Source organism: Myotis yumanensis, unplaced genomic scaffold (genome assembly GCF_028538775.1).
Source record: "Myotis yumanensis isolate MYYU_CA2020_CCGP unplaced genomic scaffold, mMyoYum1.0.hap1 SCAF_2, whole genome shotgun sequence".
Lineage (NCBI taxonomy): Eukaryota > Metazoa > Chordata > Mammalia > Chiroptera > Vespertilionidae > Myotis > Myotis yumanensis.
The window spans coordinates 27,517,201-27,529,232 of NW_027223753.1; the positions used below are offsets into that span (position 1 = coordinate 27,517,201).

Genomic DNA, 12,032 nt, shown 5'->3' on the forward strand with positions numbered 1-12,032 from the left:
TTCAGCAGTATTGCTTTTATTTTTAATTAGGCAGTCATCCTGAAGTGTGTCTGTATTTGCTATATTGGTCCATAGAAAGGATAGCAGCTGAGCAAACCTGTCATATAGATTTGCCATGTGGTTGGTCTTGATACACACAGCTAATGCACTTGTTAGTATTCCTATTGTGGGAAATGACCAGTTTTCTGGGCTATATCTTATTCATAACAAGCCTATCAAATTGTTTAGTTAATTTAGCAGGCAACTATGTTTCATATATTGTTTTAACTTCAATATCTGTATTTTATTTTCTTAAAATTAAGTTTCTTTTCCCTCCTGTTCTATCTCTGTCCAAATTACAATTAGCTTGGCCTTCCTCTGCACTAAGTCCTGGCCCTCCTTTCTACCCAGATGACTAACTTAACTCCTTACAACTCTCATAGTGGAAAAACACTGAACTAAGTAATAATGATGTGGGGAAAGCTTGAGTTTTTTTGGTGCTGGATGGACCTTGCTTCCAATTCTGGTTCTACCAGCTATGTATCCTTAGGCAAGTTAACCTCCTGAGCCTACATTTCTTTTTCTGTAAAATGGGGATCATACTTTGGGGGTATGTTTTGAGGAATAAATGAGAAAATGCTTGTAAAATTTCTATTTTAAAAAAGCTATTAACATTTCCCCTTCCTAAGAATCACTGGGGAGCTTGGTAAAATTCCCAGGTCTCACTCCAAGAGATTCTGATTTAGGAGATCAAGGTTGAAACCCAGGAATCTGGGTTTTAAGATCCTTGGGTAATTTTGAAGCAGATAGATGATCAATTGGCTTTTTCATCCTTATAGGCTGCATGGCAGGAAATGGTCATGGCCAACACTCCTGAGTTGACAAGGCTTTCTTTTTAGAAACCAGTTAGACTGAGGCTGAAATATCTTAATTACAATTCCAATTGCTAGGAAAGGAACTATAATTGGTTCATATTTTGTAGAGTGGCACCAATTTCTGACTATTGGTAGAGAGTCAGGGTCATATTGTAAGGATTGTCCTGGGAGCCTTGTCATTCTCCCTGGTTGGAGGTGGTAAAGGTAACCAGGGCTATATATTCATCACATTTTCACTAATTGAAAGCATTTCACTAATTGAAGAGTCACTTTGGTATACTTTGCATAAGACCCTTAAAATCAGTTCTCCAGGAAAAAAGTAGATGTAGGGGGAGATAGGCTAAAAGAAAATATAGGCTTGTGGTTTTTTGTTTGTTTGTTTGTTTTTTTCTTTTTTTTTTTATTGCTTAAAGTATTACAAAGGGTATTACATATGTGTCCTTTTTTTTCTTCCCCGCCCTTGACAATCCCCTGGCCCCCCCTACCCCCCAGTGTCTTATGTCCATTGGTTATGCTTATATGCATGCATACAAGTCCTTCGGTTGATCTCTTACCCCCTCCCTCCTGCCCCCCAACCCTCCCTGGCCTTCCCACTGCAGTTTGACAATCAGTTTGAGGCAGCTCTGCCTCTGTATCTATTATTGTTCAAAAGTTTATAATGGTCTTTATTATCCATGAATGAGTGAGATCATGTGGTATTTTTCCTTCATTGACTGGCTTATTTCACTTAGCATAATGCTCTCCAGTTCCATCCATGCCGTTGCAAATGGTAAGAGTTCCTTCTTTTTTACAGCAGCATAATATTCCATCGTGTAGATGTACCACAGTTTTCTAATCCATTCATCTACTGATGGGCACTTAGGCTGTTTCCAGATCTTAGCTATGGTGAATTGTGCTGCTATGAACATATGGGTGCATATATCCTTTCTGATTGGTGTTTCTGGTTTCTTGGGATATATTCCTAGAAGTGGGATCACAGGGTCAAATGGGAGTTCCATTTTTAGTTTTTTGAGGAAACTCCATACTGTCTTCCATAGTGGCTGCACCAGTCTGCATTCCCACCCGCAGTGCACGAGTGTTCCTTTTTCTCCACATCCTCTCCAGCACTTGTTGTTTGTTGATTTGTTGATGATAGCCAGCCTGACAGGTGTGAGATGGTACCTCATTGTTGTTTTGATTTGCATCTCTCGGATGATTAGTGACTTTGAGCATGTTTTCATATGTCTCTTGGCTTTCTGAATGTCCTCTTTTGAAAGGTGTCTATTTAGATCCTTTGCCCATTTTTTGATTGGATTGTTTATCTTCTTTTTGTTAAGTTGTGTGAGTTCCCTATAAATTTTGGAGATTAGGCCCTTATCAGATATGACGTTGGCAAATGTTTTCCCACGCAGTGGGTTTTCTTTTTGTTTTGTTGATGGTTTTTTTTTGCTGTGCAGAAGCTTTTTATTTTGATGTAGTCCCATTTGTTCATTTTCTCTTTAGTTTCAATTGCCCTAGGAGCTGTATCAGTGAAGAAATTGCTTCGGCATATGTCTGAGATTTTGTTGCCTTTGGATTCTTCTAGAGTTTTTATGGTTTCCCGTCGTACATTTAAGTCCTTTATCCATTTTGAGTTTATTCTTGTGTATGGTGTAAGTTGGTGGTCTAGTTTCATTTTCTTGCATATATCTGTCCAATTTTCCCAACACCATTTATTGAAGAGACTATCTTGGCTCCATTGTATGTTCTTGCCTCCTTTGTCAAATATTAATTGAGCATATTGTTTCGGGCTGATTTCTGGGCTCTCTATTCTATTCCATTGATCTATATGTCTGTTCTTGTGCCAGTACCAGGCAGTTTTGAGAAAAGTGGCTTTGTAATACAGCTTGATATCTGGTATTGAGATCCCACCTACTTTGTTCTTTCTCAGGATCGCTGCAGCTGTTCGGGGTCTTTTTTTATTCCAGATGAATTTTTGGAGAGTTCGTTCTAGATCTGTGAATAGGCTTGTGTTTTATTCTTACTTATGTACCAGCTAGGGTTGAGCCTTCTACAGTCACTTCTGCTGGACTGTGCTGTTTAATCAACACTGAATTTTTAAGTTACTTTTGGATATAGTTTTCTTCTTTTAGAATTATATAGTTTTATAGTATAAAATCTTTGTCATCTTTGTTTTGTATATTTGGACTTAATTTTTCAAATAAAAAGAAAATTATGTGAGGCTATGCAGGGCATTAGTAGGAGCACAGGCTTTTTAAAAAGACAGTCTTGCATTTTAATGTTATCTCTGCCATTTAGTGAGCTGTATGGTTACTTGATTGTTCTGTGAAATGAACATAATAATCCTTATATCATAAATTATTTGAGAATCAAATGACATGACATATTTTGGGCTTTTATACTTGTTTCCTAGGTAGTGTGTGCTCATTGAATGAGAGATATTACCATTGTTACTTTGTTTTCTAGAATGTAAGTGGTGATCTTCATTATATTCTACTCATGTTAAACACTGATTATATCGGAGCTTTAAATATATCAGTGTTTTTTGAAGGTAAAGGCATAAAGTATTTTTTAGGTCTGAAAATTAGGAACTAGAATGTGAAAGAAGAAATATTTTTATATTGCTAGTTCATTGGTTTGTATGTGTTTATTAATGGTTTTAATGAAGTATCTTTTTGATCTCTTATTTAGTGTCAAACCGGAAGAGAAGTAAAACTCAACAAAAATATATTATGTGTGGAGTTCCTTCTTAAAAGAAGAAAAAGTGATTATTACAACTATGGATCGGAGCAAACGGAATTCAATTGCAGGATTTCCTCCACGTGTGGAGCGTCTTGAAGATTTTGAAGGAGGTGTTGGAAACGATGGGAATATGACCCAGGTGGGAAGAGTTGGGACATCTTCATATCGAGCTCTTATAAGTGCCTTTTCCAGACTGACACGTTTAGATGACTTCACCTGTGAAAAAATAGGATCTGGCTTCTTTTCTGAAGTGTTCAAGGTAAGTGATGCCTCATCTTTTCACATATTGTATTGTTGATGGTCAGCTTCACTGAAGAATTGATAGTTGTATTTAATTAATTAGGACATAGGCTTTGCCTAGTCAGTATGCTGTGGATCTTGAACAGTGTTCTAACCAGCGGTCACCAACCGGTGGTCTGCGGACCACTGGTGGTCCGTGAGGTCTGAAAGGTTGGTAACCGCTGTCCTAAACTGTCCCCTCAGGTTATTTATTAACTTGTGAGATATCTTATTATTTTAATTATAAATAATACATGCTGATACAAAAAAATAATATAGGAGACTCTTTCACTTTTCCCTCCATCTATATCTATATATCTATATCTATATATCTATATTTATATCTATATCTATATCTCCAATTATAAGCACTGTTAAAATTTGGTGTGTATACTCTGGATCCTTTTCTAAGCTTATGCATATATTATACAAGCACCTTATGTACATATATAAAATTTTATTTGTACATAAAAAAACCACACACACATATATTTATACCTGCACATATAGTTTTTGTTTGCTTCAAAATATATATATAGTATACATTATACTTCATTTAAAGATTTTTCACTGATTTTTTAGAGAGAGAGGAAGAGAAAGGGAGAGAGAGAAGCATCAATGTGAGAGCAAAATACTGATTGGCATGCACCCTTACCAGGGGTTGAACCTACAACCAAGGCATGTGCCCTGATGGGGAATCAAACTGGTAATTTTTTGGTGCATGGGCTGACACCCAACCAACTTAGCCACACAGGCAAGGACTTGTTTGCTTCCTTTTATTTATTTATTCACTAGAGGCCTGGCACACAAAATTTGTGTACTTGCGGGGGGGCGGGGGGGAGGGGGGTCTTTCAGCCTGGCCTGCGCCCTCTCACAGTCAGGGAGCCCCCAGGGGATGTCCGACTGACGGCTTAGGTCCACGCCCTCTGGCGGGCCTAAGCCATCAGTCGGATATCCTTATCGCTGCTGCTGTGGAGGCAGGAGAGGCTCCCACCACCGCCACTGAGCTCTCCAGCCGTGAGCTGGCTTCTGGCTGAGCGATGCTCCCCCTGTGGGAGTGCACTGACCACCAGGGGGCAGCTCCTGCGTTGAGTGTCTGCCCCCTGGTGGTCAGTGTGCGTCATAGTGACCGGTAGTACTGCTGTTTGGTCGATTTGCATATTAGCCTTTTATTATATAGGATATAGGACTAGAGGCCCAGTGCACGAAATTTGTGCACTCAGGGCCCTGGAGGGGGGCCCCTCAGCCCAGCCTGTGCCCTCTCACAGTCCGGGAGCCCCGCAGTTGGTCACCCTAAAGGGGTAGGCCCCACCCACCCGCCCGGGGCTCTGTGATGGATCGCCCCTGCAGAGGGAGGCCCCGTCCACCGCCGCAGCCTGCTGGTCGGTGACCTGAGCCTTCCTCTTTGGGGCGATCGTGGAGCCCCTCAATTGATTGCCCTGCTGGCCAGTGGCCTAGGCCTCCCTCCCCTCTCCCTCCTCCCTCCTCCCTCTTCCCTCCTCCCTCCTCCCTCCTCCCTCCTCCTCCCTCTCCCTCTCCCTCTCTTCTTTTGTTAATCCTCACCGGAGGGCTAATGCTCTATCCACTGAGCCAAATCCTCTCCCTCTCCCTCTCCCTCTCCCTCTCCCTCTCCCTCTTCCCTCTCCCCTCTCCCCTCTCCCCTCCCCCCTCCCCCCTCCCCCCTCCCCCCTCCTCCTTCCTCCCTCCTCCCTCTCCCTCTCCCTCTCCCTCTCCCTCTCCCTCTCCCTCTCCCTCTCCCTCTCTTCTTTTGTTAATCCTCACCGGAGGGCTAATGCTCTATCCACTGAGCCAAATCCTCTCCCTCTCCCTCTCCCTCTCCCTCTCCCTCTCCCTCTCCCCCCTCCCCCCTCCCCTCTCCCCTCTCCCTCTCCCCCCTCCCCTCTCCCCTCTCCCTCTCCCCTCTCCCCTCTCCCCTCTCCCCCTCTCCCCTCCCCTCTCCCCTCTCCCCTCCCCCTCCCCTCTCCCCTCTCCCCTCTCCCCTCCCCCTCCCCCCTCCCCTCTCCCCTCTCCCCTCTCCCTCTCCCTCTCCCCTCCCCCTCCCCCCTCCCCTCTCCCCTTTCCCTCTCCCCTCTCCCCTCTCCCTCTCCCTCTCCCTCTCCCTCTCTCTCCCCCCTCCCCCCTCCCCTCTCCCCCTCCCTCTCCCCTCTCCCCCTCCCCCTCCCTCTCCCCCCTCCCCCCCTCCTCCCCCTTCCCTCTCCTCTCTCCCCTCCCCCCTCCCCCCTCCCCTCTCCCCTCTCCCCTCTCCCCCTCCCCCTCTCCCTCTCCCTCTCTTCTTTTGTTAATCCTCACCGGAGGGTATTTTCTCCATTGATTTTCAGAGAGAGAATGAAAGGAAGGGGAAGAGACAGAGAGAGAGAGAAACATCGATGTGAGAGAGTCACATTGGATTGATGGCCTCCTGCACTTGCCCTGATGGGGGCCAGGGATTGAGCCTGCAACTGAGGTATGTGCCCTTGACTGAATCGAAACCTAGACCCTTCAGTCCTTGGGCTGACGCTGTGTCCACTGAGCCAAACCAGCTAGGGCTCTCTCTCTCTTTTTAACTTAAATTTCTTATTTTAACCATGTGTATAGTTCAGAGGCGTTAAGTACATTTACAGTGTTGTGTATTATCTGTTTCCAGAACTTTTTCATCATCCCAAACAGAAACTTTGTATCCATTAAACAATAACTCCCTATTTGTCCCTACCCTGAACCCCTGTTAACTCTATTCTACATTCATAGAATTTGCCTATTCTAGGTACCTCATATTAATGAAATCATACAATATTTGTCCTTTTGTGTCTGGCTTATTTCACTTAGCTGAATGTCCTCAAGTTTCATCCCTGCTGTAGCATATGTCAGAACTTGATTCCTTTTTTTTTTTTTTTACTTCATTCCTTTTTAAAAAATATATATTTTATTGATTTTTTTAGAGAGGAAGGGAGAGGGATAAAGAGGTAGAAACATCAGTGAGAGAGAAACATCGATCAGCTGCCTTTGCACACTCGCTACTGGGGATGTGCCCAAAACCAAGGTACATGCCCTTGACTGGAATCAAACCTGGGACCTTTCAATCCGCAGGCCGGTGCTCTATCCACTCAGCCAAACCGGGTTGGGTAGAACTTAATTCCTTTTTATGGCTGAATATATCCCATTGTATGTACATATCTTATTTTGGGTTTCCATTCATCTGTTGATGGACATTTATGTTGTTCCCATCTTTTGATTATTGTGAATAATGCTGCTATGAACTTGTTGTACAAGTATTTGTTTGAATCCCTGTTTTCAATTCTTTTGGGTATTTACCTATAAGTGGAATTTTTGGTCATATAGTAATTCTTTGTTTAACTTTTTAAAAAAATGTATTTTTATTGATTTCAGAGAGGAAGGGAGAGGGAGAGAGAGAAACATTAATGATGAAAGAGAATCATTGATCGGCTGCCTCCTGCACGCCCCCTACTGGAGATTGAGCCTGAAACCTGGGCATGTACCCTGACTGGGAATCAAACCATGACCTCCTGGTTCCTAGGTCAACACTCAACCACTGAGCCACACTGCCCAGATCTGTGTTTAATTATAAAAAAAGAAGGTAAAATACACATAACATAAAATTATTATTTTAACTATTTTTAAGTGTACAGTTAAGTAATGTTAAGTATATTCACATTGTTGTGTAACCAATCTCTAGAACTTTTTCATCTTGCGAAACTGAAACTCTATACCCATTAAACAACAACTCCCCCCACTTTTTCCTTACCCCCCACATCCTGGCAACAACTATTCTACTTTCTGTTTCTCTGAGTTTGTCTACTCGAGATACCTTATTTAAATGAAATCATGTAGTATTTGTCTTTCTATGACTGCCTTATTTCACTTAGTCTATGCTTAACTTTTTAAGGCACCACCATACTATTTTTCACTGTGGCTGTACCATTTTACATTCCCACCAGCAATGCAAAAGGGTTCCAATGTCTCCACATTCTCACCAACACTTGTTATTTTTCTTTTTAATAGTAGCAATCCTGGAGGGTATGAAGTGATATCTCCTTGTGGCTTTGATTTATATTTCTTTAATGATTAGTGATGTTGAACAAATTTTTATGTGCTTATAGCCTTTTTGGTTATTTTATTTGAGAAATGTCTATTCAAGTCCTTAGCTCATTTTTTTTTTTTGACCCTGCCAAAACTGAATTTTATTTATTTTATTTATTTTTTATTTTTTAAATTAAATCTTTATTGTTCAGATTATTACATTAGTTACTCTTTTTTCCCACCATAACTCCCCTCCACCCAGTTCCCACCCCACCCTCTGCCCTCACTCCCCACCCACTGTCCTCATCCATAGGTGCACGATTATTGTCTAATCTCTTCACTCACCCCCACACCCCTTTCCCCTGCCCCAAGAATAGTCAGTCCATTCCCATTCTATGTCCCTGATTCTATTACAATCACCAGTTCATACTATTCATCAGATTATTTATTCACTTGATTTTTAGATTCACTTGTTGATAGATGTGTATTTGTTGTTCATAATTTGTATCTTTACCTTTTTCTTCTTCTTCCTCTTCTTAAAGGATACCTTTCAGCATTTCATATAATACTGGTTTGGTGGTGATGAACTCCTTTAGCTTTTCCTTCTGTGAAGCTCTTTATCTGGCCTTCACTTCTGAATGATCTCTTTGCTGGATAAAGTAGTCTTGGTTATAGGTTCTTGGTATTCATCACTTTGAATATTTCTTGCCACTCCCTTCTGGCCTGCAAAGTTTCTGTTGAGCAATCAGCTGACAGTCGTATGGGTACTCCCTTGTAGGTAACTGATTTTCTTTCTCTTGCTGCTTTTAGGATTCTCTCTTTGTCTTTTGCTCTTGGCATTTTAATTATGATGTGTCTTGGTATGGTCCTCTTTGGGTTCCTTTTGTTTGGGGTTCTCTGCACTTCCTGGACTTGGAAGTCTATTCCTTTCACCAGGTAGGGGAAGTTTTCTGTCATTATTTCTTCAAATAGGTTTTCAATATCTTGCTCTCTCTCATCTTCTGGCACCCCTATAATTCGGATGTTGATATGCTTGAAGCTGTCCCAGAGGCTCCTTACACTATCTTCTTTTTTTTGGATTCTTTTTTCATTTTGCTTTTCCAGTTGGGTGTTTTTTGCTTCTTCGTATTTCAAATCTTTGACTTGATTCTTGCGATCCTCTGGTCTGCTGTTGGGAGTCTGTATAATGTTCTTTATTTCAGTCAGTGTATGCTTAATTTCTAGTTGGTCCTTTATCACAACATCAAGGGTCTCATTAGATTTCTTGAGGATCTCACTATATTTATCGGCGGTCTCACCAGTCTTCTTGAAGATCTCACTACATTTATCAGCAGTCTCACCAGTCTTTTTGAGGGCCTTATTAAATTTATCGGCGGCTTCTAGACAGTTCTTTAAAGACCTTAAAAGTGTGATTTTGAACTCTATATCCAACAGTTTGCTTTCCTCCAATTCTGTCGTTTGTGTCCTGTTTCTTTGTCTCAGCATTTTTTATGCTTCGCTGTGTCAATAGAGTGCCTTTCTGTACTAAGTGTCCCAATTACGTGAGGTAGACACTCTTGGTGCACCCCCTTGTGGGCTTTGTGTACAGTCTTGTTGTAGTTAAGCCTTGATTGTTGTAGTTATCACTGTGAGGAATTGACCTCCAGGCCAATTGGCTGTGAGAATCAGCTGTATCTGCAGTGGGAGAACTTCTGTGCTGGAGACACCCCTCTGGGGCTAGACTTGCTTCGATGGGGCTTTGGTGCTCACTGAGTCTGCCCCCTGAGTGTGTCTTTTATGGTTCCACGGAGCTGCAAACTGGATGGTCCCACTCTGACCTCTGGGCTTCCTGGCTCCTGGATCTCTAGGGAGGTGCTAATCTAGCCTTTGCCTGAGGCTATTCAGCAAAAGTCTCCTTGCAGGGCTTGGGCGGGGCGGGTCCCACAAGATCAACAGGGCGGGGTTAGCAGTTATGGCTGCTCTGAGTCTTGTCCTCAGAGGCTCTGCTTCTCAGTGTCCCAGTAGTTGCTGCAAGCCCCACAGAGAGAAAGCTGCCCTAGGGTTCTGAGCGATGCCAGACAGTCCCGCTTCCCCCGTATGAGCCTGGGTCCCTAGAGACTGGCCCGGAACTGGAGCTCAGAGCCTGAGACTTCCTCCCGATTGAAAACGACAACCACGCCCTCAGCAGCCGGCCCGCTCCGCATGCACTCCGAACCTTAGTATTTTACTTCAGCACTGTGCCTCCTCTGAGCCTCGGTATGCTTTTCTCTTTCCTCCTAGTTGTAGAACTTCCACTCAGCCAGTCTTCCTGTGGTTCTGGATGATGTCTGTTCTGCCTTTTAGTTGTATTTTTGAAGTGGTTGTTCGAGGCAGCAAACTCTGGTGTTTACCTATGCCGCCATCTTGGTTTCTCTCCCAAAACTCCTTTGCTCATTTTTTAATTAGGTTCTATGTAAGGGATATGTATATCTTATCAGATATATGATTTAAAACTATTCTATAGGTTGTCTTCACTTTCTTGATTGTGTCCTTTGATGCACACAAGTTTTTTTTTTTTTTTTTTTTAAATATATTTTATTGATTTTTTTACAGAGAGGAAGGGAGAAAGAGATAGAGAGATAGAAACATCGATGAGAGAGAAACATCGACCAGCTGCCTCCTGCACATCTCCTACTGGGGATGTGCCCGCAACCCAGGTACATGCCCTTGACTGGAATCGAACCTGGGACCTTTCAGTCCGCAGGCCGACGCTCTATCCACTGAGCCAAACCGGTTTCGGCAAGTTTTTAACTCTGATTAAGTTCAGTATATCTATTTTTTCTTTTGTTACTTATACTTTTGGTGTCATATCCAAGAAATATGCCAAATTCAACATCATGAAGATTTTTCTTGTGTTTGTCCTAAGAATTTTATAGTTTTAGCTCTTACACTTAGTACTTTGATCCATGTAAGTTAATTCTTTTGTATATGGTGTAAAGTAAGGGTCTAACTTCATTCTTTTGCATGTGGATATACAATTTTCCCAGCAACATTTGTTGAAAAGACTGTTCTTTCTCCATTGAATGGTCCTGGCACCCTGTCAAAAATCAATTGACCATATGTTCCAGGCTTATTAACTTATTTAAATTTGTATGCTCTGATTAATGAAATCCTTTTCTGTTGGTTATTTATATAATTTGCGTATATTTTTATTGTGTTGATTTTTTGGTAGTTCTTTATAAATCCTGATAATAATTCTTTATTACATGTGTTACAAGTATTTTCTCTCTGCCTGTCTTTTGTCTTTCTAATTTTTATGTAGTTAGATCTATCAATCTTTTCATTTATAACTTGTGGATTTTATATTTTGCCAAAGAGAGCCTTCCCACTGCAAGGTTTTGAAAATATTATGCTAGCCCTAGCTGGTTTGGCTCAGTGGATAGAGCATTGGCCTACAGACTGAAGGGTCTCAGGTTTGATTCTGGCCAAGGGCATATGCCTGGGTTTGTGGGCTTGATCCCCAGTAGGGAGCATGCAGGAGGCAGACAATCAATGATTCTCTCTCATCATTGATGTTTCTATCTCTCTCTCCCTCTCCCTTCCTCTCTGAAATCAATAAAAATGTTAAAAAAAAAATATTATGCTGTTTCTTCTAATGTTTTTATGACATATTTCATTTAATTTAATATACTGTTGATTTTAAGATGTACATGTTGCTAATTAAATTGTAACAGTTCTTATTACTTAGATATATAATTTTTATTTAAAGGGGGACTCTTATAGACTTGATTAGGTAGGTATAGCTTATTATCATGTTACTAGAGGCCTGGTGCACGAAATTCATGCACTGGGGAGGGGGAGTCCCCCTCAGCCCAGCCTGTGCCCTCTCACAGTCCGGGACCCCTCGCTCCTTACAGCCTGCCTTCAGCAGAGGCAGGAGAGGCTCCTGCCACCGCTGCTGCGCTTGCCAGCTGTGAGCCTGGCTTCTGGTTGAATGGTGCTCCCTCTATGGTCAGTGCACGTCATAGTGACCTGTCATTCCACCGGTCATTCTGCTGTTTGTTCGATTTGCATATTAGGATTTTATTATATAGGATATTTTTGAAAAAGGAACGGTGTATTGGAAATAAATTGGTTAAGGCTTTTTTTTCTTTGATCCCCTCCCCTAGTTAAGACATTTTAAAA

General features: G+C 42.0%; 1 protein-coding gene across 2 annotated transcripts in view; it reads left to right on the forward strand.

Annotated features, from left to right (window-relative positions):
* The window catches only part of TESK2 (testis associated actin remodelling kinase 2), a 125,695-nt gene that overhangs the window by 9,010 nt on the left and 104,653 nt on the right, over positions 1-12,032 (forward strand). The window contains exon 2 of one of the 2 annotated variants that reach the window (XM_070404879.1): positions 3,525-3,834. In XM_070404879.1, the coding sequence (XP_070260980.1) occupies positions 3,613-3,834 (222 nt within the window). In that variant the 5' untranslated portion in view covers positions 3,525-3,612. Of the gene's footprint in view, positions 1-3,524; positions 3,835-12,032 lie in introns of those variants that run through there. The other variant, XM_070404880.1, reaches the window with a different exon arrangement.